Source organism: Clarias gariepinus, chromosome 4 (genome assembly GCF_024256425.1).
Source record: "Clarias gariepinus isolate MV-2021 ecotype Netherlands chromosome 4, CGAR_prim_01v2, whole genome shotgun sequence".
NCBI classification, from domain to species: Eukaryota; Metazoa; Chordata; class Actinopteri; order Siluriformes; family Clariidae; genus Clarias; species Clarias gariepinus.
The window spans coordinates 31,511,378-31,537,611 of NC_071103.1; the positions used below are offsets into that span (position 1 = coordinate 31,511,378).

General features: G+C 40.6%; 1 protein-coding gene across 1 annotated transcript in view; it reads left to right on the top strand.

Moving 5' to 3' along the window:
* Positions 1-26,234, top strand: part of tgfbr1b (transforming growth factor, beta receptor 1 b) — an 84,263-nt gene that overhangs the window by 44,832 nt on the left and 13,197 nt on the right. The window contains exons 3-6 of the mRNA XM_053494001.1: positions 8,481-8,717; positions 13,340-13,570; positions 18,561-18,728; positions 22,146-22,302. Coding sequence (XP_053349976.1) covers positions 8,481-8,717; positions 13,340-13,570; positions 18,561-18,728; positions 22,146-22,302 — 793 coding nt within the window. The remainder of the gene's footprint in view (positions 1-8,480; positions 8,718-13,339; positions 13,571-18,560; positions 18,729-22,145; positions 22,303-26,234) is intronic.

The window sequence follows — 26,234 nt, forward strand, 5'->3', positions numbered from 1 at the left end:
CACCAAGCACGGGGAGAACACGCGAACTCCATGCACATAGGCGGGAATCAGACCCAGAACCCTGCCCTGTCAATATTTCTATAATATATATATATATTATTTTTTTTTTTTTTTTTTCTTTTTTTTTATTGGTTGATATAACATACTCAAGCAGGAGTACTCACTTCTCCTAGAGATTTAGCACAATCAATCCAAAGGCCCCTCGCCGTTTTTTTTCTTCCATATTATTCAAAATATATTATAAATATATAATAATAATATAATAATCGCCACTTTTGGCCTATTTTCACAACTTTGTTCTCAAGCAGCTCGAGAGAATAAAAAACAGTTGACATTTTGTAAAAAAAAAAGGGGAAGAAAGAAAATGACAATCGATACTATAGAAGCGGAGCTGGCAGTCTGCTACATAAAACAAGAACTAATACGTATGACCTTTAACAAAACATTTACATTTATTTGATATTTCTATTAATTTCACGTCAGAAATTCTACATATAAAAAAAAAAAAACCAACAACTAAACTCTCTTTTGTGTACAGACATGGCAACACGGCACTTTTTGTCAGAGCGCACCGCCCTTAAACACCGGAGCATTTTTACGTTTTGGATTACTATGTTTTAATAAACATACTGTTCATAGGGCTCAGGATTGTGCAACACGTTTGTAATACACTCAACACATTCTCAAAAAAGTATCACAGATTCATAAGATCAAGTGTTTTTATGGTTGTTTTAGGTTATGTCAGTGACCCCAAAAAATAATGATGATAATAATATGCACATTTTGTGAGTTCTAAATCTTTGCGACGTCGTTCCCATATTCCAAAACAGTACAATTTCAAGATTTTAACATTAATGATAACTTTGGTTCTACATGACATATACAGTACCAGAAAACCCAGAAGTACAGTGTGATGTCTGAAGCTTCCTGTGTTGACACATACGGTTAGGACTAAGAAAATAACCACTTATTGTTTTACAATGCGGTGCTGCCATACAGATCCGTGTCGCTTGTGTTTTAAAGGGGTAAACTTCCTGCGTTTTAAAAACGCGCATTGCATTTGCTGCCCCTCAGTACACCACTCTCGCGGTAGCAGACGACAGGAGTGGTAGCTCTAGGGGGAACTGACTGCTCCTGGTTAACCGATCGCGAGTGGCGTCGTTCTTCCCCGACAAATTTTTATAAAAGTGTGGAAATCACTGGATTGGTATTACTTTTATAATAATTATTATTATTATCTAATAGGGATGCACCGAAATTTCGGCCGCCGAAAATTTTCGGCCAAAATAGCATTATCGGTTTCGGCCGAAACGTAAGAAAGCGCCGAAAATAAAAGCCGAAATTGTCGCCACGCCTCTCCCATCCTCTTGTCTCGTTCGCGCTGTCATTATGTATGAAACACGGAGTATGTCGGCGGTTTGGAAGCACTTCAAAGTTTCAGATGAGGACAGCAAAGTTGCAATATGCAACATTTTTTTAATACAAACAAAAAGAAAATATTTTAAACATGTTTTTTAATGAAGCCATTTTCGGTATCTGTTTTCGATACAAGTGCATCCAAAAATTTCGGTTTCGTTTTCGGCCCAGAATTTTCATTTCGGTGCATCCCTATTATCTAATTATTTCCACTGAACTGTTTAAATGACATGACTGCATTCAGCCAATCAGCTTTCAATCAGCAATTAGGATTGAGTTGATATCCTCATGGATACATTTTCATCTTGGGCTTCCTTGATATTTTGTGTAGAACTCGGCAATGAGGCACTCGGCACTCGGCCCGCAGCTGAGCGCCCTTTGCAGCCATGTTTGTGATTTGTTATTATTGAAAAGGTCTCGTGCGGCAAGTCCAGTCCTGCAAATCAGCTTTTAAAAGTCACAGTAAATTCATTCTAGCTTGAACACTAGAGAAGATGCAGTAGGAGGTCAGACTGGGCACATTTAAACTTTATATATATATATATATATATATATATATATATATATTTTTTTTTTTTTTTTTGCTTTAACTTTACTTGAGCAAATCTAATTACCAGGCAGCCTTTTAAACGCTTGGAGTAGCGTGGGTACATTTTCTCTTTCATTGGGTAAAGGTCAAAACTAAAAGTGCATAGAAAATTTTTTAACAGTCTGTGGACTGGACCGTGTTCTCTGGACTGTAGCATACTGTGGCAGCTGAAAAAAACAAGAAAGCATTGCATCACATGGGGTGTACACTGTGTGTGTGTGTGTGTGTGTGTGTAGGCAGTAAAATCACACACACACACATACTTGTTCCAGCATTTTTCTGCAGAACGTCATTAGTGTGCTCGCATGCCTGAACGAGATCTTTGCGTTCACTTCATTATAACATTTAACATTCCTGTACTTGTTTAGAAGTGCATCATCGCAGTCAACATGTCCTCACACTGTTATAAATCGTTCAGAGTCTTAGAATACTAGCGACTGAAACCCTGTAAAAGCGTTTCATGAAGTTAAAAAAACCTGTACAAGTGGATGGTATTTTAAGATATTTTTTTAAGTTCTGATTGATGAAGGGAAGAGATAGACAGTAGATGTGTTTACATGGACACAAAAAAAATGCATGCAGTGTAAACACCTCATTCCAGACGGCCCAATCGGAATTCATTTTCAATTGGAATGAAAGGGTGAATAGGAAGGTTTAATCAGCGGTCTAATTGTAAAATTTGTATTTAATTTATTGTATTTCATTTTGGATTGGGGAAGGGATGTCTACAACTAACCATACAAGATATATATATAATTTTCAAGGACAGTTTTTTAAAAACAAAATGTATGCTTAATTAAATTAACTTTACCACAAACTATTAACACAAAACACATGCATTTAAACATGCAATTGTTAAACTATCATTTGATCCTTTATATGGCTTTCATCTGGGGAGGATTATAAGGGTAGAATAAAAATCTACATGAACATTAGTAATTAAAGAATTGAATTTAATATTTAAAGCTGTCAGTCATTTCGAAAATTCCAGTGTTATTAACTGAATGCTTCATTCATTTGTAGGAGGATTTGTGCGCATGTATCATACCTTCACTTCTCTTCTTTTTGAAATATCTCAAGTTGTTCTCGCAGCATTTTTTTATTTATTTTTAAAAATGCAAAAATTCCGCAAACTTGCGTGAGCTTGTGAGCAGCGTGTTACAATATTGAAGTCTGATTGGCTAATCGCCGATATTTATAGTTCGGGCATGATCATAGGTAGGGAATTTTAAAATTTAATTACATAATACCCAGCATTATTAATCTAAAGGGGATGGTAAGGGGGATGGTGATTTTACGAGGGGATGGTTTTTGTCCTTTTTTCAACAGCCCTGGGTTTAATAGGCCATGCAAATTCTGGCAAACTTTTTTTGCCACCAACACCAGTCACCTCCCCATATATTATCACGATGCCTCTGTGCCGAGTCTATTAAAATTGTGATTTTAAAAACCATCACGATTTTACAAATATCCCAATTCGATATAATATTTTCCCAGATGTTTCTTACAATTTTAAACCTTTAACGAGTAATTAAATGTATCCCGTTCCTTATAACATTAGTTTTCTCACTTAAAAATCAAGCACAGCACTTAAACAATACAAAATAACTTTAAATGCAAGTGTTTGACATTTTTACTGAGCAGCTCATATCTCTGTCATCTGCCATAACAGTAAGATTTATCAGAACAAATGAAACAACCTATAATTGGAGAGTATAATCTACAGTATAAGTATAATTGTACAGTACTGTGTAAAAAGGCTTAGGATTGATATCTATATATCTTTAGTACATATTTTGTTATATATGTTTGTCATGTCTGCATTGTTGTGTATAAAATCATTCACTATTTCCAAGGATATCTTTAAAATTAATAAACGAATAACATTACAGGAGAATATTTGCATGAAATTAAAGAAAGCAAAATATGACATGATAGATTCAAGTTTCAGGAAAACTTAATGAGGCCTTCTGGGTTTTGCATAAAAATAGAAAGGAGCAAGCGTTGTGACAAATTTACCAGGCAAACTCTGTTCTCCAGCACACTCAGTAAAACCTAACCGCTGTTTTACTCGCAGTACTGTGTGAATGTCTTGTTAAAAACAAAACGGCATAACAAAATCTGCCTTTGAAAACATTTCTACATAAATAAACTTCTATAAATATAAAATAAAAAATAGAACATGCCAGAGTTCTTCTGATAACTTTGTCACAATATTTTTGTCATATTTTGTCATGTCAATGATTTTGTCCTTAATAATAATGCAGACGTGCATTAGATAATATGCTGCCTAAGACTTTTGCATAGTACTCCTTCTTTCCTTTTTTTTCTGAGATATTACTTTGTGCATATAAAAAAAAATGACATTCTGATGAAATGCCTTGGGCATTCAATCAATTCTTTTTGCATCAGCGTCCATGTAAATATTGCAGTCGGAATCTAATCAGAATGATTTCCATCGCGTTGAAGAGATGCCGTCTATGTAAATGTAGTTTCTCATCAGTGACTCATCAGTTGGAACGGCCAGGTAAAGTTCACCCCTCCACCCGAGTGCTGTGACACAGAGGCAGACGAGTCTTCATGCGTGTCTTCTTGAGTGGCATGGAACAGGAAACCTGAAACCTGTTTATGCTGTGTAAGGGGGTGGAGTGGGCTAAGCAAGGGAAGTTTGTATAGCACTTGATGAGCACATATCACACTCACAACAACAGCGACTAACAAAAAAAAAAGTGTGATTTGAATAAGAGGAGACCTGTGGCCCAGTAGAGCTTTAAATCTAGCATTGCACATGAGATGAACTCTACATATGAATCAACAAACTCTGATGCATGTCTGGTCACAACAGGAAGGCGAGACGGACCGCTTTCGTTCTATAGATGATGTAGGGCTGTTTGGTAAATGACTTTCGCTGTTTCATCATTGCTGCACAGTTCCACAGAAGAAGTTTGACACTCGGACGTTGTCTTACATTAATGTCATCATTTAGAAGGAATTGATTAATTAGAATTGTTATTTATTGGCAGAATGCATGAAGGTTTTTGGCTTGTTTTTGTATTTTGTACTGGACAGGCATTAAACAAGCCAATTAGATTTCAATCCTCATGTGACCTCATATAAAAAGAGCCCTTTCCCCAGCTTTTGCAGCTCTTCTTTGCTATTCTCTGGTGGCGCAGGGTTCGGCAGTAGCTCATAAACATACGTATTAAAATTGGAATTCTTGAAATCTTAGAAGGAATGAAATATTAAATGTAGGAAAAAAATTAGTTGGGTATATTAGCTGGAGTGTTACCATTTACACTTTAAAGTGTATTTATGATTATGGAGTTCAGAGCAGTGACTCTGAATGTGCATTAGTGTTGATTAAAATATGAAATAAGATAAATAATCCCGATCGCCCCCGTCCCCCGCCAAAGGTTTCATTTCAGTTAAATCAATTTGTAGTGATCTTATTAGAGAAAAGAGAAAAAAAAGTCAGATATGAATCGCGATTCTCTTGTGGGACGATTCATGTATTATCGCCTGTACCGCTTTATTCTGTATTTAGGGTCTCGGGGGCCTGGAGCCTATCCCAGGGGACTTGGGGCACAAGGTGTGGTACTCGCTGGACAGGGTACCTGTCAATCACGGGGCACACTCACATACACACGCACACTTTGGGCAATTTAGGAACTCCACTTAGCCTGATCTGCATGTCTTTGGACTGTGAAAGGAAACCGGAGTACTTGGAAGAAACCCATCGAGCATGGGGAGAACATGCAAACTCCATGCACATAGACCTGAGGCGGGAATCGAACCCAGACCCTGGAGGTGCAAGTTAACCTATGGGTTGATTCCCATTCCTCGCCCCCTTTGAAAACACGGTTTGAGCTAGAAATATTGCGTAGCCTGTTCTTCATGTTCAGTCGGTGAAAGATGAATATAAACCTTAAACTCTAGCACTGCTAGCGAAAGAGAAACAGTTCGCATGAGGTCCATCAAGATCTCTGCGACATGCTCCAGCAAATCTGCATATGTAAACACGGAGATGGTTTTGGGTGCACACGGTGGCCATCTGGGGCTTTCATAACCACGTCTGGTTTATTTTTCACAAGTTGAGCCGTCACGACTTTGGTAGACACAGCAATCATTTCCAGGTTACGAGTTATTTCTCGGTACCTTTTATCACCCGGAACGACTTGGGCGGTGTTTCGTAACTTTTTCCCCCTGTCGCCGTGGAGTCTAGACATCCATCTTTAAGATCCCGTTTCAGATATTCAGAAGCCCGGCCCTAATCGGAAGGGAAGTTGCAGTCACAAGCAAAGACAGTCAGGCATGATTCATGACTCATGAGTATTCATATGTCAGACATGTGGTCTTGCGTCTGCAGAGCTCTGAACATTCCTGAAGAAAAGCCTTGAACATACCATTATTTTTCTATATGAACAATTACTGTTTTTTTTGTTTGTTTAAACTAGTTAATACATCATTCATAAGACATTATAGTCAATTTAGATTATGGGGACAATTTTTATCTGAATGCTGAAACGCTTGGAGTCATTGTCTCACCGAGCTTTGTCTTATTACAAGTGACAGAAGTGGCACATCTTTGTGAGCTTTATAATAGAAGTAGAAAGCCTTCACTTCAGCATTTGCTAGTCATCCCTGGATCATTTTTGTGCGAAGGCTTTATCGAAGAAATCGCAAACGTGCCCTCGTCACTGATTTGCTGAACTAGTGAACGTCGTTGTGCACAGACACTACTGTGCAGGATTCAACAAGTTAAACAAACAGAAATTTCTCGTCTTTTCTTTACCTTTCCATTATTTTCAGGAAGACCAAGAACACATTGAACCTTCTGATAATGTGTGTTTTCTTTAACATGCTATGTGTAGGTAATGTAATTCAGTTTCTTCTTCCTTTTCTTCCACTTCGATTTTACGAGTCTAATTAACAGTGGATGCATGAGCGAATCCCTTGACTACTGACCTGGTAGGGAGGTCATAAGATCAAATCTCAGCACCACCAGTGTGGAGCCCTTGAGCTAATCTCTTAAACCTCAACCCTCAGATGTATCCGGCCAAAACATAGTACTGGTGCTGATTTTATTGTATTATTGTATTAGTATGTATGGATCAGGAGATAAGAAGCATACAGTAGGTTTTAAAAAATGTTGTTATATGATCTTATCCTAAAAAAAATCATTATTTTTTTTTTTTTACCCATATGTGATACTTTTTAGCACCGATAGCATGTTTTGGCTGATAATGAGATAATGTACAAGGTACAGCTCATACTCAAATTCCCATGAATACGTTTGTTTTTAGCACGTTTTCACTCAAATTTTTTGACAGTCATAACAGTATCTAACAGCATCTTAATCCGGAGACTGCCTCTATACACAGTACATGGGGCGTTCAAGTCAAACCAGGACTGCAGAGTACCAGAACACAGTTATTAGAGTAAAAACTCCCATTATTTCTGTATATAATCCCCTGCTACACTAATGCACTCATCCCAGTGTTTCACTACTGCTTGGACACCATCAAGATAGAAAGTTTTCTCTGAACATCAGTAGCCATGAAACTCCTTCATGTCTGAAACGCCGGCCTCCAGGAACCTCTTTAATGGCCCAAACGTGGAAAAGTTAATTATTAGGTCGTTTCCTTACGAGTATTTTTCTTGCCCCTGTTACTTCTGGTTTGATTTTTTAAATAAATAAATAAATAAATGCTTTTATAAATAAACTTGAGTTGAAAGGATCTTACTCTTACTCTCTCGCAGGCCTTTTTCTGCATCACTCACTTTATGTCTCTCACACACAAAGTGCGCACCGTTACTATTTTTGTCAACATCCTACAGCGATCCAGGAGCCACAGGAGTAAATCGTTAAGGATGTTCTATTTGCATTTGGGATCCTGAGTGGCACAGCGGAAAAACACGTTCACCCTGCCATCTGGAGCCAGGAGTTTTAGAGAGCAGATTGTCTGTGCTGTCTCCTGCGGGGGAGGGAGGGGTGGCACACTCGCTCTCTCACATCAATCACAGTGACACAAGCCATTCACGGACGCCCGTGAGCTTGCAGACGCGAGCGGAGTTGTGTAACGCTGTCCCCAGCGCCGCACGAGCGGCGGTTTGCAAAGATGTGCTCGGCTGGCATCGCTCGTCTCAGAGGAAGCACAGGGTAGTCGTTACTCTCCCTGGTCGGTCATCGTCGACCCGTCAGATAGAGAGAGATGGGTGGTGGTTAGTGGTTCCTTTTAATTAGGGCCGAACTTTGGCATTGCGACATTGCCATTGCGAGACAATATAAAGCAAGTGATTTTATTAAATAAAAACCGAAGACAGATTTATTTTGTTTTTGTTTTTCGCCTCGCAGTTTTTCTTGTAACCTTTACCTCTTAATGTAAAGTGATTGAATTGACTATAACAAATGCAATAATGCCAGATCATTCATAATTAAATTATGTTTTTTTTCCTCTCTCTTTCTCTTTCTCAGTGCCGCAAGGGAAGCCTCCGTCTCTGGGTCCCGTGGCTCTAGCGGCTGTGATCGCCGGGCCCGTGTGCGTGCTGTGCTTCGTGCTGGTCACCGTGTTCTACGTGTGCCACAGCCGCTCGGTCATCCACCACCGCGTGCCTAACGAGGAGGACCCGACCATGGACCACCCATTCATCACCGTCGGCACCACGCTCAAAGACCTCATCTACGACATGACCACGTCCGGATCGGGTTCTGGTGCGTCTCCTTCACACACTCAAACACACACAAACCTCTTTCTCGCCATGAGGCCGAGCGTCTCAGAGACGCGGCTTTTTGTCGTCCGATAATCTCTCTCGTGATTACCTGCTGACACGACCGGCTACACGCCCTTCTGAAAGACTTTTGTTTACAGGACAGGTCTGTGTCTCTGCCTGTCTGTGGGTTCCTTTGAACTCATTGTCTCGCGTACGCATCTCTTTCCGTGTCAGAGTGCAAGTGTCGTGTTGCACGCGCAAAATTCGGCTTTTGTTCGTTAAAAGGAAAGATTTCCCTAGGTTAGGATTAGATAAATGAATGTATTAATACATCATGCATAATACCGCAATTTTACCCAGGAAAGTTTATTAATGTGTGTAAGACTTTATGACTCAGGCAGTAGAGGAGCGAGCAGCCAGAGTAAAAGCACACGCGTTCACACGGGACTACGGTGACCTCTCATCCCGAGCCCGTATCAGACGCGAGAACTGACGCAGCGTGTAATTACTAACAAACTCAAATTCTATAGTGTTCAGTACAGCATGAGCCGGATTTACTCAGCAAAATCTCTCTTTTATTCTGTCTGTTTGCCTTTGTGTTGTGTCTGGCTTTTACTGGGTGCGTGCATGTTTTGTCTGCGTCGATGTATTCACAGATAACGCTGTTCCATGCACTGCTTAGCAACAAAAGCTCACCCGGGACTATCTGAATCCCAGCCCAGTGTGTGTGTGTGTGTGTATCGAATCAAATAAAGCTTTTCTACGAAACTGCGAGGATTTTCTCTGAACGTGACTTCAAAGGCATAAGTAGTGAAACTCTCCCACTAAACTAAAGAAACTGAGATCATGAAACATGCGCAACTATTTCTGTGCCAATAAAGAAAGACGTTCCAGCGTCAGGACTCGATACCTCATAATGCAAATGTGTTTGACCAATCGATGGCCTGCTGTATTTATAGCTCTACACGTGTGTACCTGGGTAAAATATTCAAATTCAGCGATCAGGACTTCCGTGGCTCTCTGCTCTGGTGAGTGAGGTAAGAGTAACTCTGACGGTGATCGTTTCACACCGACTCTGCGTGCCCCATCTTGTTTTAATGCCTAAAAAATGGTACTCCTGTTTTTCTCCAGTGGAACGAGCTGTTCTGCCAGGAGGGCCATCCATTTTATGAGGAATGATCTCGTGAGCACATTATGCAGGGCTGCAGGCTCTAAAGACCATACCTGCTCTGTGATTCTCTCGATTCCAAGGCCATCGTTCTGTTTTTGGAGACACTGACTCACTTCATGTATTTCCACTATTCATCTCCTCTTTATATTCAGTCCTCCCCTAACTTATGTTCATACTTTAAGTGCCTGGAGAAGGTCACAGGCAGAAAAGGAGATAAAACGTCCATTTGCTAAGGAAAATGGGGAAAAAAAACCTATACATTTTTACTTTTATTTATTTAATTGTTTTGGGTGTCGTGATATATTAGCTGAAGGAGCTTGGTCTATGTTCAGGCCTAATCGGCATATTGCTGATATGTGTTTCCCTCCAGAATGTACTGTTTTGTTCCAAACGTTAAGCCAGGTTAGATGTTACATGACAGAAAATGATTTTCATTCTTTTTTGTTTCCTGAACAACTGGGTCTCTGGGGGGGTCTGGAGCCTATCCCATGAGACTTTGGGCATGAGGTTGGGTACACCCTGGACAGGGTGCCAATCCATCCAGGGCACATGCATACACAAACACACTACTGGAAATTTGACTATTAGCCTTAACATGTCTTTGGACTGTGTGAGGAAACCCACCAAGCACAGGAAGAACATGCAAACTCCAAGGGAATCAAACCCCGAACTACACAAGACCCACAACTACACATTATTTTCTCCACATAAAAATAACAAGAAGTTTTTAAACAAATAAAATCTAGTCAACAAATTAGGCTTTTTTTTTTTTTTTTTACCAAGGTGGTAGACAAAGACTATCACTTGCTTCCTGCGAGACAAGTTACGCCAGACGACTTTTTTGAACAGCTGCTCGGGAACTGGGCGAGAGGAGAGTGCATGAGCTCCCAGATGCCTTTGATTGACTAGTGTGGGTATGAAAGTAGAATGCAAAAGTGTGCAACACCTGCGCCCCAAAGAATGGCCGCTTTACTCCCTAGACACCTGGCTTTGAATGGTTTTAGTTGGAATCAAACTGGTGATCTTTAAATGTTGGGTAGTGGTAGCTCAATGGGTTAAAGATCTGTGTTATTGATATCAAGGTTGGGGGATCAAACCCCACCTCCACGTTTCCTCTTGAGGGAGGCCCTTAACCCTGTCTAGTCTGACCCTGTCCTCTGACTCCAAAGAATATCAAAGACTCTTTCCCCTTTTTCCTGTCCTTACCTCATATAAGATGTGCACAGAACCAGTTGTTTCAGAGACTGGTTGGTCACTCACTGGTCGAGCTGAAAAAGTTGTGGTTCCAATCACTTGCTTGATGAATCTGTGCATCTTCAATTTATACATTTAGAAAGCCGACTCCAGCTAAGAATTTTAATTGGATTTTGTAAGAACCATCATTTGCACCATGCAATCCAAAATCTGAAATTACACCGCTCAAAGAATTCTTGGCAAATAAGTTCTCATCTTTACGATTTAGGTATGTCTAAAATTTCCGACAGCAAAGTAAAGCTCATCAACCTGGTATCTATCGAAACACAGCCGCTATTGTATTGAACATTCCTACCCTTTAAAAAAAAAAAAAAAACCCTGCAAACATTCGGAATAGTTGGACCCACTCCAAAGGACAGTGCCGCTCCAGACATCATTGTGCATTGACTTGGTTTTAAATGGAAGTATAAATACAAGAAGCGATAGAAAGATATATAGATAGATAGATAGATCTATACACAGACAGACAGATTACTGCTTTAAAGTTTGGATCACTTTCTAACTCCATGGTTGTTCCTCATTTTTATTTCCTTCTACATTATAAAAGCTGTTTTCTTATTAAACTGCACAAATCTGTGTCTAAAAGTTCAGATTTTAAGCAATGAGTTTTCACTCCAAATATTGACTTTATTTTATTACTCTTTATTGCTTTTTGTAGAAGTTTCTTTTATGCAGAAATGTTTTCTAAAGCATCTTTTGCTTATGCCATATTTGTGTATGTGCCCGAGACCTTCACACAGTACTAGAAGTAAAACAGCTGGTAGGTTTTACTGAGCTTGCTGGAGAATATGAGTTCTTCTGGTAACTTAGTCACACTCGCTCCTTTCTATTTTTATGTAAATCCCAGGAGCGTACATTAGGGTTTTTGTTTCCATCTGAAAACTGGTCTGTCTTGTATTATATATTATTTCTTAACAGCCACGCATATATTCTCCTGTAATGTTATTTGGTTATTAAATTTTCAAGTTTATATGGAAATACTAAATGATTTTGTACATAATTATGCAGACATGATAAACATATAGAACAAAATTGGTACAGCATATAATATGGTGCCTAAGACTTTTGCACAGTACTGTGTATACATAACACTTTAAACATAGTGTGCAAATTACGTAAGTGTTTGGTAAAGTCCAATATATATTGTTGTATAATGTAGAAAATTTATGATTTAACAAAAGCAAAAATTAATGATTTATATATATATATATAAAAAAAAAGAAATTTGGAAGTGATCCCAAACTTTTAAGCGGTAGTGTAGATAGATACATACTGTACAGACACGTACATCCTTTATTGATGCCAAAGGAAATTTCGAACAAGCAAGGAGAGTAACACAATAAACATTTAGTTACAAACCATCAATCATGTTGAGCGTACAATCCAAAAAAAAACAAACCACACTTATCATATAGGAGATGACCCATGATTAAACCAAAATGTCTAAGAGAAAATAGAATAGAATATATAAAATGCATATGGTACACTATACCATAAGTACATTGTGTACGAAACAGGAAACCCTTTTCTTTTCTTTTTTTGTTTGTTGCAAATGTTTTGAACGGGTGTGTTTTGAGAATGATCATTAAAAACAAATCAGCTCTCATCACCGAAATTGGCTTTTTATTTGATTCGAACAGCCAAATTGGACACGGCTTAGTGCTGGAGCGCCTGTTAGAATAAGAGGCCCCCGTGGATAGTATTAAATGTTTAGGACTTGGATGACAAATGTTTTAGTGTTTGGGAAATTGTGGCACGTTTATTAGCTTGTGAATTGCGCCGTGAATTTCGGAAATGGAGAGAAAATATTGCTCTTTGTTTGGAGAGGATGTTTAGCATGCCCTTGATAACTTAATGAATTGATGGCACGTGCTCATGGCAACGTTTGGGAGATGGTGAATAATGATAACTCTTTATAACATGTAGATGCGCAGCCCTGCCTAGTCCACACACACACACAAACACACACACATGCTTTTGTCTTCTTATTCTTGTGAGAACCTTCCATTGATATAATGATTAATGCAGTTAATTATACTAGACCTACACCTATAACTATGGCTTATGCTAAAATGTATCTTTGAAGCGTGACCAGCAGTCGTTAATCATCTGACTGAGATCCAATTAAACTGACAATTTTGAGTAATATCTTGATTCCCGGGGTTCATTTTTAGTCTTCGTCTCCCTTTGCGTCTCAGGTCTCCCACTGCTGGTGCAGAGGACCATCGCCAGGACCATCATCCTGCAGGAGAGCATCGGGAAGGGCCGCTTCGGGGAGGTGTGGCGGGGAAAGTGGAGAGGAGAGGAAGTGGCAGTGAAGATCTTCTCCTCTCGGGAGGAGCGCTCCTGGTTCCGTGAGGCTGAAATCTACCAGACGGTCATGCTGCGCCATGAGAACATCCTGGGCTTCATCGCCGCCGATAATAAAGGTCAGTACGTCGCCGTGTCACCTCCAGCTCAGGTTCAGCTGCATAAAAGTGATGTGTGGTGACCTGAGAAAGTCCTGGTTGCTTTAAAAATAAAAAAATAAAAAATGAGCAAATTGTGTGTTTGATTTAATTTCCTAGGTGTCTGTACACCAATGGTTTAAACACAACTGCTGCTCATTGGAATGGTAATAAATGCATAATGAATCAAATATAAATACATAGACGGTGGCTTTCCCTTGCACCTTCAGGGTCTGGGTTCGATTCCCGCCTCCGTATGCATAGGGTTCTGATGTTCTCCCTGTTTTTTCCCAAACATTAATAGATTGTGTAGTCTAAATTCAGACCATATCTCATCATCTTAGAACTTTATTTCAGTTTTTTAAGCATTTTTATTAAAAAATGCTAATTAATATTATAATTAATAAACATTCATTTAAAGAAAAAATGCTGCTGCTGGTAACGAGCTTGCAGTATTCCCCATACAGGTGTAACAGTATAAGATGTTTTAGCTCGAGGTGCATTATGTATGCCTGACCATGCCCTGGTCTGTCCTCTCTCAAGCCTCACACACACACACACACACACACACACACACACACACACACACTCACACGGCACGGCGGCTTCAGGGCGGGAATGTTGCACCGTCATTGTTCTGTGTGAAAGGAACAGAGGCAGAATTCTGGGTCGTCGTTGTCGAGCCTTTAACCAGGGAGCAGCGAGAACGCCCCCCTCATTACAGAACATGGCACGCGTTGTGGTGTGTGTGTGTGTGTGTGCCATGCTGTCGTGATGTTCATTCAGTCATTTATTCATGCATCTTTTATACTGCTTATCCTGGAAGGAGCCTATTCCTGAAAACTTTAATCATGAGGCAGGGTACACCCAATCCATCAAGGACACACACGCACACATACACACACACATTAACATACTTCGGGCAATTTGGAAACACCAGTTAACCTAATCTTTGGACTGTGGGAGGAAACCGGAGTACCCGGAGGAAACCCACCGAGCACAGGGAGAACATGCAAACTCCATGCACACAGAGGTGAGGCGGGAATCGAACCCTCGACCCTGGAGATATGAGACCACAGGGATATTCAAGCAACAGTAAACATCTAGCAGCTAGAACACTGATTATATGGAGTAGATCAGACATACAGTACACACAGCATTTAATTAATGCTAGAGCTGTAGTGCATCAAGCATAATTAACTACAATTAACTGAAGTGTGATTGAGAGTGATCACTGGATCATGTTAAAAAAAATATAAAAAATGCAGTACAAAGCTCTGTCTTGGCATTACGAGAGAAAGAGCCTTTTTCTGCCGAATTCCGCCTCCTGCGTTATGATTGGTTATAATTGAGAATTTGGACAAAATAGACAAATTGTTATTATAAGAACCCTTGCACCTCCAGGGTCCGGGTTCGATTCCCGCCTCGGGTCTCAGCGCATGGAGTTTGCATGGTCTTCCAGTGCTTGGTGGGTTTCCAAAGTCACAGATTAGACTAGTTGCCGTTTATCAAATTGCCCGTAGTCTTGTGAATGAGCATGTGAGAGTGTGTGTAGGTGTGTGTGTGTGTGTGGATTGGCACCCTGCCCAGGGTGTCTCCTGGGATAGGCTACAGTCTCCCCGTGACCCTGTTTACAGGATAAAGCGGGATAGGTGGTGAGTGAGTGAGTAGAAGAATTATGGTAGCTAAAAAAAAACTAGCAGTTGTTTCCATTTTTAATTGGCACGATGTTCTCAGAACCTCAGTCGCAGCTACAGGACCGGGCCAGCACCGCTTGGATTAGAGCTGAATGACACGGATGAGGGAATTCAAGCTTTCCGCCCTGCCCCGTTTCATGTCTGACTGTAAGCATGAACCAGGCAGTGTGTTTATTAGCTTTGACATCATGTCTCGTCTAGTCTTCTGTGAGAACTGCTTTAAAAAACAAAAACAAAAAGAAAAACAAGCAGCTGTTTTCCCAAAACTTGACAATAGTGTTTACTGGAAATCATGCAGCTTACTTCATTCGGGATTTCTCTTAAGGTCTGGTCGCCAATGTTGATAAGAACAGAAACCAGTGTGTGAGTGTGTGTGAGAGAGAGAGAGTGTGTATAAGAGAGTAAGTGTGTTTATATAGGAAAAGGGCAGTGCTAGGAGTCGGAGCAGCTGCTCTGAGATTTCACCCGGCCATCTGGAATTGCATGGAGCTGTGAGCCAGAGGTCTTCTTTATTCCGTCCATTAGTCCATTACTCTCCCGCTTAGTCCCCTCACCCCGGTTTAATCTGCTCGCATTTTAAGATGCATTATCGCCCATGTAATTACGTTGAGAGTAAGGACAACAGCATCCTTGTATAAAAGAATATCTCAAACCAACAGAAACAAACAGAACAAAAGAGTTTCCTGTTTACGTTATTGAGCCGAGACTCATGGACGTGAACGTCTGCAGTCGAAAAGAACACACACACACACACACACACACACACACAGCACTTTGGGTACGTTTAGTCCAAATGGAAAAGTTTGAACTGGTTTGTGGTCGTCCATAGCAACCTGTGAATCAGACACTCTGTATTTGTCACACACACGTGGGTGAGTCAAAAATGATCCACACTCTGTCTGTAGGATCTTTCCCACAGATGCACCGCCATCTTCAAGTCTTCATCAGAAGTGAACCTTCGTCGTGGTTGGTTTCAGGGGACCAAAAAGATAAAAGTCAGATGGAGCGAGATCAGGATTATAAGGGGGATGCTCTAACATCTCAACAAATGACGAGCGTCGACAGTGTGGGCAGAAGTGGGCGAGATCACAACCCCCTGGATAGCAGTCCGCGATTACAAAATGAACTGATTAGTTTCGAATGATCTGTTAAGTTTTAATATAACGGATCATTAAATACGGAACGTTCCCCTGTATGTGTATGTATTAGCGCATAATACAATCCTTCACACCCTTCTTAAGAGGTTGCACTCAGAACCCTCAACCTTCTGATTAAGAACCCAGAGGCTTAGCCGCTCAACACTTTGTTTTACTTAGTACAGCACAGGATTAACAAAAAATGATGGAAGGAGTCTATAGCGTCAGCTCTGTATAAGTCACAGGCAGATTCAGGTCCTTTTCATCAAATCCAAGGACACTAAAAATCATCATTTTCGTTTTTGCGTTTTTTTTCTTCTTCATATTAGCGATTCCAAAAGAGAGTAGGAATACTTGTTTATTGCTTTTATAAACATACATGGCCAAAAGTATGTGGACACCCGGCTGTTTAAGCCGTAGGTGCTTTTTGGGACGACCCGTTTCCGATTGAGTAATTAGCTCCACTCTTCTGGGAAGGCTTTCCGCTAGATTTTGGAGCATGGCTGTGGGGATTTGTGATCATTCAGCCACAAGAGCATTAAGGAGGTCAGGTCAGGCATTCATGTCAGTTGCGGAGGCCTGGAGTACAGTCTCAGTGTTCCAGTTCATCCAGTGTCAGGGATCTGTGTCCCGGAAAGTCAAGTTAGTCAATCTTGGCAAACTGTGTGTTCGTGGACCTCGAGTTGTCCGCAGTAATGCCGGAGCATGTTCGGATCTCTTCAAGACCTTCTGTACGCTCGTGTGCTTCCAACATAGTGGTAGCAGAACTTTATGTGATGGGCAAGTGACCGCAAACTTTTGGCCACGTAGTGCAAATGATGCTGTGTATCATTATCAGCATCAAATCCAAATACGAGGTGCGTTCAAGTCAAACCGGGACATTTTGTGAAACAGGTTTTTTTTCTCTGTGTTCTGTTATTCTGCGCAATTAATAGTCCCGGTTTGACTTGAACGCCCTTTGTTTAAACAGGGGTTGCTCTTACATAAATAGGAAATTGTCGTTGTTAGCAAATGGCGGAAATAAAACACTTCACCTGTGCTGTTGTAGGAAAGTATTTTTTTTTCCAATTTTTTTCCCCTCCTTTTCTCTCATTTATGGTGAACAAGATGTGCTCATGACTTCGTTCATACAGGATGTAATTCCTCACTCATAAGTGTGTTTTAAAAAATGTTTAACGCCATCGGTTGAATTTTAAAACAAGCAAAAAAATTGTTTTTACCACAAGGTGCGCGGAATGAAGGTGTGAGATCGCATTTATTAAGTAGATTTTAATTTTAATATACTCATAAGTGTGTATTAACAAATATACAGCGCCATTTGTCGAATTTTGAGATGAAGTTATGATTTTTTTTATGATAGAAGGGCGTTTTCCATTTAAATTTCAAAGTAGCACATCTTCTCTTCCTGTGGGCCGATTGCGATAAAACAAAGCCTATATGTTGCCTTAAGATCGACCGAATATACCTGTGAAAACCCTATTAAAATGGGTTTAGTAGTTTTTATGTGATGTGTGCACAAACAAACAGACAAACAGACAGATAAAAATTTCAAAAACTATCTTGATATATTTCAATGTACAGACACGCCAACTTTACAGTTTCATTATAAGTATAGATTTTGTCTAGACTACGTCTCATTAATTTCTCTGCGCTCTAATTCGGACTTGTTTCTTTCTGCTTCGCTTATCAGATAAACCCCTATTCTTTATCCGGCGCTCCTAACATCACGATTTGTTATTCTGTATATGAATATCTTTAGTATATGCTGCTAAAGCAGTGGTTTAGCGTAGGTAGAGTGTAGAATTCATCTTGTATGTCTGAATGATTCTTAGCTCTGCACGCATGAACGCGTTCCTTCTTCACAGTTCTCTATGCGATTTAGTACTTTAATGATTTATAATCTCACGCTCCCTGAAAAGGATGATTCGCCTTTGAGGTTCCTGTCTCAGGGAGTTTTATTTCTCATGCCTCTGGCTGGCTCGTTATGGATCTCATTCTAGACCTGGATTTCTGTAAAGCTGCTTTGTGACAGCGTGTGCCGTTAAAAAAGAGCACTATACAGAAAGGCTTTGGTCACATTCTATTGCACGAAACATCAGAATGGATATGTCAATCTTTTGTTTTCCTTTTTGTTTTCAGATAACGGAACGTGGACCCAGCTGTGGTTGGTGTCCGATTACCATGAGCACGGCTCCCTGTTCGACTACCTGAACAGATACACAGTGACCGTGGAAGGCATGATCAAGCTGTCCCTGTCCACGGCGAGCGGCCTGGCTCATCTGCACATGGAGATCGTCGGGACGCAAGGTAACACCTGCTCGCTCGCCGGATTACCGTTTCGGTGCAAAACGACAGGGGAAAAAAAACAACCCAAGGACAACGTGCCTGCTTATTAAGGTTGATGAATGACTAAAAAGTTTACAGGACAAGACGTCTGCCGGAGTGTTCCAGTCGGGGTGTGTTTCCTGTTTCCCTGGTGTGATCATACCCTGCGCCACGATCACTTCGGAGCAGGAGCGTCTGCAAGTCTGGCAGACCGTTTATTTAACTCACATCGAAACTCCGAAAGTATTCCTTTGGGTGTCTGTGTCTGTTCATGTGTGTGTGTGTACGTGTTTGGGCCATGAATTCCGATTTGTGCGTGTGTGAGAAAGTGCAGCCAGACTTTTAGTTCTAATTGAGTTAAAAAAAAAAAAAAAAACACTCTCTAGACTATTTTCTCCCCATTTTCTCCACTCTAATAAAGAGACCACCTAAACTCCTGTCTGCCCCCGGGGCTAGACGGACGCGTTGCTCCAGAACAGTCACCCGAGCTTTTATATGCCGCGCTTCTGGAGTTGAACAGCTTCCAGAGCCGCGTTTAGATGTAATTAAGGACCCCGAGACAGCTGCAGATGATTTCCTCAGCCTTAACAGAGCAGCGAATGACTAAAAGCTGAGATTTGGCTGACACTGTCCTTGTAGGATGCTCAGTTTGTATGCGCGCGTGCGTGTGTCTGTGTGTCTGTGTGTGTGTGTGTGTGTGTGTGTGTGTGTGGGAATGCTCAACAGATGTTAATTAAGCTGCTCTCTTTTTCCTTCTTATTCAGCCAGACGGCACGGTTTCTCTGTGCCCCAAAGCCGAGGTAATCGCTACTCTTAATTAGTCCCTCCTTTTTCAGCGTCGTTTTCTAACAGGAAGTCTGACGGGACGGATGTGAGGAGACACGGATTGATACGCAAGCTGTGACAAAGCGGTTTTATATAAAAGCGTTCGATTTGGCACCAGTTTGTTGGACGGTTTTATTTTATTTTTTTTTTTTCCCCCTCTGTTTCTTATAACACTGCAGTTAATTCTCTATGACGCAGCTTTATTATAGAGCACTCAGACTTTTTTAGGACAGGGTTCGTCTTTGGTGTAGTGTGAAAAATGTGCCAGAAAAGTGTGAAAACTTCTTTAAAAAAAAAAAAGGGATAAAAATCCAATTTGTACTGAAAAAGTTAAAATTGACCCTGTTTTTTATTATTCCAAAAGAAAAATGCCTCCCATTTTACATTGTTGGTGAGACGCGAGAGTGAACGGCGTAAAAGCTGGGAATAATAGCACAACTCAAATTGCTTTACTCTGGCTCTAGGCTTGCGTCTATCATTAGAGTGGGGCAGCGGCGCCCAGCCTGCACTTGTGAGCCGCCTGAAAACAGCGTGATCGTTAGCTGTTAGACTGAAAAGAGGAGCACTGTTAGACGGAGCAGCGAATAAACACACGTCCGGAAGTTTTTACTGAAAAGCCTAGGCGTCTCTGTGAGCACTCTGTTTTTTTTTTTTTTTTTAGCAAGATCCATCTCGGCTTCAGATTCTGTTTGAAATGCGTCATGCATGAACAACCCACTTAACTCTGCTTACGTTGGATGCTGCAAGCAATGGACCCCTCCTTCTCGTGCCGAGTTTAAACAGGGTGTTTAAAAGAGACGGCCTCTGACCTGACCGTTCCGAACCTGCAGTATCAGCATCTTGACAAAGTGTACACTTGGACGATTCTTCCATCTTTTATCATTTTGACATATTCTAAATATTATATTTGATATTCAAAGTTCAAACAGGCAGAAGCATTGTTTTATGTTTATACACTTCATGACTGTTGTATTTCAGTATCCATCACTACGCCAGATACAAAGAATATAAACTAGATTCTGTGCAGTGTGAACCAGCTTCCAAATAGTGCAACAGAAGTGTATTTTGATGGAGTCGCGGAATCAAAAGTCATGTGTGTTAAAATAAAAAAGCCACCTATCAGCCTTTTTTCTCCAAGCCCTCTCATTACACACGCTTACGCCAGACAAGTACAAACACTGAGCGCAAATCTTTAAGTCTTAAAATGAGTTATGACTAGACACGGTCTAATTTTGAGGTTTTGTAGGATCAGGTGTTTCACTCGTCTTTCAGGAACATACAGCCTTCTTAAAAACGTTCAGCTAACAGTCTCATCACTGTACTGTGCTTGAAGTCTATATACAGTACAGTACGTCAAGCAGTTTAACACCTTCGTTCACGAGAAATGTCCTGGTTTGACTTCATATTTCTAATTAATAGACATAACTGTGTTTTCACTTTGACAAGAAAGAGTATTTTTGTTTTGCATTATTATGTATTAATAAATATAGTTAGGGCTCAGGATTGTGCAATATAGTGTGACATTCTTTTATTTCCAGCACAACCTAAGTCACATGATGATATGAACTATCTATTTTATCTATCTATTTTTAAGTATACTGTATAAGACTATATAGGGTCACATAGGCAAAGAAATAGCGCAGGTACTAATGATGACTTGTTTTTATTGTTTCTGGTTGCTTCTATGACCAAAAGTAAAAAAAATATTATTTAAATTATTACAATTAATATTATAATAAATTAATATTATTTCCTTATTCCAGTAGAGGTTTTGTGTTTTAAAAGTAGCAATAATTTCCGTTCTACATGACAAACCCAATAGTACAGCTTTGTGTCTGAAGGATCCTGAAACACACCAGCAGGACTCCTTTATTTCATTTATTTTATTATCATTTTTTAAAATCTGTTTTTGGTTAATGTGTTTCTGGAACAGAACCGTGCCGCTTGTGTTAAAACCAAAACTACTGTTATTGTCAAAAAGGCCAAATTATACTCATCATGATTCAGTGTTGAAAAGTGGTGAATATTTTTTAAAGACACTATATAAGCCCCATTCGCACAAACACACACACAGACACTGTACACATTATTCACACACACACACACACTGTACACATTATTCACACACACTGTAGACATTATTCACACACACACACACACACACTGTAGACATTATTCAGACAAACTCACTACAGTACATGTATGCCACATTCACACACACACACACACACACACACACACACTGTACAGTATATATATATATATGCCTCATTTACACTATATACTGGCTAGTGTGTGTTTGTGTGTGTGCGCGTTCCTGTAAATCCTTTAGCTCAATAACTGCACTGCACCACCGCAACATCAAATCAGTCGTGCTCTCAGAGACCCGCCTCTGTTCGCTTCAAGGCCTCCCTTTTTGTTTTCACCTGCCTCGCCTGCGGCCCTGCAGTTCTTTTTCATCATCTTCTCCATCAAGTCAATGAGCAGGCTTACTTTTCTTTTCTGTCTCATTTATAATGAGCTCTGAATCTAACCTCACTTTTTTCTCCTTCTTTTTTTTTTTTTTATCTGCAGGCAAACCAGCTATCGCTCACAGAGATCTGAAGTCCAAGAACATTTTAGTGAAGAAGAACGGCACTTGCTGCATCGCAGATCTCGGCTTGGCTGTGCGCCACGACTCAGCCACAGACACCATCGATATCGCCCCAAACCACCGAGTGGGTACCAAAAGGTAATCCAAACTCCCTATCTGACCCCCATTTTTTTCCCCTACAGCTCATTGAGTTGCAGCTGAGGTATTTATCAGTGGTGCGCTTTCGAAATCCAAAAAGTTATTTTAAAACTCAATTTTGATGGGCAAAAAACTTTTTTTTTTTTTACTGGCTTACCTTTAACCTGTCTGTTTAAGGACCATGGCGTTAGGTGTAGTATCCTAAATCAGACCTCAGAACTGAAAATAAATCAAGTTTATATATAAACATGACTTTCTACAAGTATCACACACTTTCCTGTTTACGTTTAATACATCCTAATTCTGGTGATTAAATGGAATTGGTTAGATAATGTAAAACCTCAAGCTCGAGTGAGTTCATTGATGAAATGACTGCTCGAAGTCATTTCTAATTGAAATTAAGCCGTTTTACAGAAGAGACTCCGAGCTTCCAATGAGCCAGACGTTCTTATATTTTTAATGTAGCCTTGAGGAATAGTTCTCCAGGTCTTCTTCCTAAAGGACTTTTTTTTTTTTTTTTTTTGCCTCTCAAGTTTTTGTCTCTTATTTCTACAGTCCAGACCGTGTACCTGACTAGTTTCAGAAGAAGGTGTTTGGTTTGTTAAGCCACAGAGAACAAGAACTATGAATCATTCAAGCATTAAAACATCTAAAGGCACGAACCAGTGAGAAATAGGTGCAGACGAGGACAGGTGATCAGGTGGTGATTGATACACTGGTGATGCTGAATGCTGAGTGGTTGGAATGGACGAGAGGGGAAATGAGGTTGCTGCAGAGGTTGTTACATAAGCAAGTAAAAAAAAAAATTATGGTATTTGCAAAGCCTTTGTTTTGCAATACCTTGTTTGTCATTACGTTTAATTTAAAATGAAGAAATGAGGAGTGTCTCAAGACTTTTGCACTTACAGGCCACATAATATAAAATCAATAACAAATTAAATGACTTAACCTCCTTGCACCTCCAGGGTTCGGGTTCGATTCCCGGCCAGGTTTAATTCCCGTCTCTGTGTGCATTGAGTTTGCATGTTCTCCCCGTGCTTGGTGGGTTTCTTCGTGGTACTCCGGTTTCCTCCCACAGTCCAAAGACAGACAGATTAGGCTTCCCAAATTGCCCATAGCGTGTGAATGAGTGGGTGTATGTGTGTGTGCCCTGGATGGATTGGCACCCAGTCCAGGGTGTACCCCACCACATGCCCCAAGATCTCTGGGATAGGCTCCAGCACCCCCACGACCCCACGACCCTAAACCCAGAACAATTCAGTATAGAGGATGAGTGAGTGATTGACCTAAATCAGAAAAAATAGGCACTTGATGAAATTTTCTGTTAGGAAAGCCAGGGAATTTTTTTCTACACTACAGGAAAGGAGTTGCTACATTTTATATAGTTAGTTTTTGTTTATTTGATCACTACAAAATGGTAAAGAAACACAATATGTCCTTTATTAACAGAGACTGTCGGCAAGTCACTGTAATGATAGAAGAAGAAGAGGAAGAAGAGAACACTTTGGCCGTGCTGTTATTGAGAAATAATCCACCTCATCATTAGAGCTGTGAATTCTCGATTTGATTTGATGTACAGCGTCTGATTTGTCCAAAAGTTTTTATTCTTACAGGTCTACTTTTGAAACATACATTCACAAAATGCGAGGATTTGCAAAAGGTGCAAGCGTTTTCTTTTGTCTGCAAATGATGTGGATTTTTTTTTCTTAAGGAATTTATCAATTTTGGACCGTTTATCAATTGACTTCCTTGATTCCACTGTTTTAATTGCACAGCTCTATTCAGCGCGGTCCTTTGTGTTGTGTTCCTTACCTACAGTGTGAACAGGATAATCCCTTAAAAATACGGCACGTTGTTTCTTGCACAACACAAAGATTCCGGCCGCGCTGTTACTGCCGAATAATGAGCAGTAATTCTGCCTCGTGTGGCTCCGCAGCACACCGCCTTCCCGATTATTGTTTTCCTCTAATAGCATATCCTGTTGTGTTTCATTCTTCACTTCCAGGCTTTGGGAACGCATTGGACACTTTTGCAGATATAGCTCTATAAAAATGTTTCGATGTAAACAGAATGTCCACCTGTGGTTGTTTTGATAGCTAGTTTCTAACGTGCTCCAATACTCCAATACTTTTATAGCGGCGGGTAGTAAGAGAGAGGAGCAGGAGAGAGAACAGCATGTGAGCGAGGCGAAGACGGCAGACATGTGAGTCACCGCGGAGTAACACACAGCTCATACAAATGCACCGTCTTTCCACTGCAGGACGCACGCGCACGCGATGTTTTATTCTTTAAACATTGCCTCCCTGTAAAACAGCACCATTGCAGGCGAGCCTCGATTCCGTCTGCTGTTGTTCTTTCACTGTTAAGTCAAGTAGAAAATCGCTCTAATGATCCCGTGGGAGGCTGTAATTCAAAAGATGATATTCCGTCACAGTTGTGAGCCAGCAGGCCTGGAGAATGCTCCACAGTTTGGCTTCACATCTCTTGGGCCTTAAACGACTGCTGGAGAGCGTCAGGATGGCAGTTTGTCATCCATGGCATGGTGCATGGCATCGTCTTGAGTGTGTTGTGTAGTGTTAAGTCCTGATTCTTTAAAGGAGCCAGAGGAACAGTTTGCCTGCTTGTCAGATCCACGCCACTGCTGAGCGCCATTCTCACTCACTTTAGCGAGCTGGCACGCGGCGCAGGTGCTTTGTGAGGATAGCCTCTGGTAAGTTACAAGTTGATTGAAGATAATGGTGTGAAGTACAGGATAGCTCGCCGGTCGTACCGAGATATTTATTTAGCTTGGTCTCTGAGAAAGTGTCACTGAGAGTTCTGGCATTGGTTCCTCGGTTCCTGACTGGGCCAAAAGCATCAGGTGAGATGCGAGCACTGTCTGGGCCCAAGGCCCACCGGTCTCTCTCAGCTCTGGAGTGTGTCTGGATAAATAAGGCTCAAAGCCTTGACGTCACCCGGCTCTGAATTTTCGAGAGATTAGCTAAGCTGACGGCCTTCCTTCCTGACATACAGAGGGAAACTCCAGCCGAAACCTTGATTTTATCTAATATCAAACCCTACCCCTAGTGGAGACATGCATTTGTAGAAAGTACTTTGTAACCTATTTATTTCTTAAACCAGGAAATGGACAAATGGTCACACTATATGGCCAAAAGTTTGTGGACAGCAGGCATTACGTCCAAACTGTTGCCACAAAGATGAAGCCACACAGTTACTTCTTATTTTTATATTTTTTGTTCCTTCATTGGAATGAAAAGGCCCAAGCATTTGGCAGGCGCCCTCATCCACAGTGACCTGGGTTAAGTGCCTTGCTCAGGGGCACAGCAGTGGCAGCTTGGTTGTGCTGATATTTGAACCTGTCACTTTCTGATACATAGTCCAACATCTTAACCACAACAATACCCCTATGTACAAAGCAAGCACCGTGAAGACATGGTTTATGAAGGTACGAGTGGAATAACTTGGCCTGGAATTGCTTAACCTCACTCATACTCTCACTACTACTCACTTGCGTTATAGCAGCTTTTTTTTTTCTCTCTCTCTCTTTTGAAGTAAACAAGATATCAGCTTTTTTTGGCTTCCAAAAGACTCCTTACACCAATGATCTCTTCATATGAATGCTCATCACACGCATGATATAGGGACATAGCTTTTATGTATCCCTTTATTATAAGTCTTATTATATACAGGGTATATATACACCATGCAGGCCAATATACTAAGTTAAGCATGTGTGTGTATGCATGCTTTACATTACATCACCTTATGACTAATGAGATTTGAGAATTAAAAAAAGGGCCAATTAATCAATACTCCACAGCCAAGAACACTGTTGTACTGAATATCAGCATGGCTGCGAGTGTTATTTTGTTTTTATGTAGTTACCCAAGTGATGATATAGAGCGTAACACCACTGGGACGTTTAGACAGTA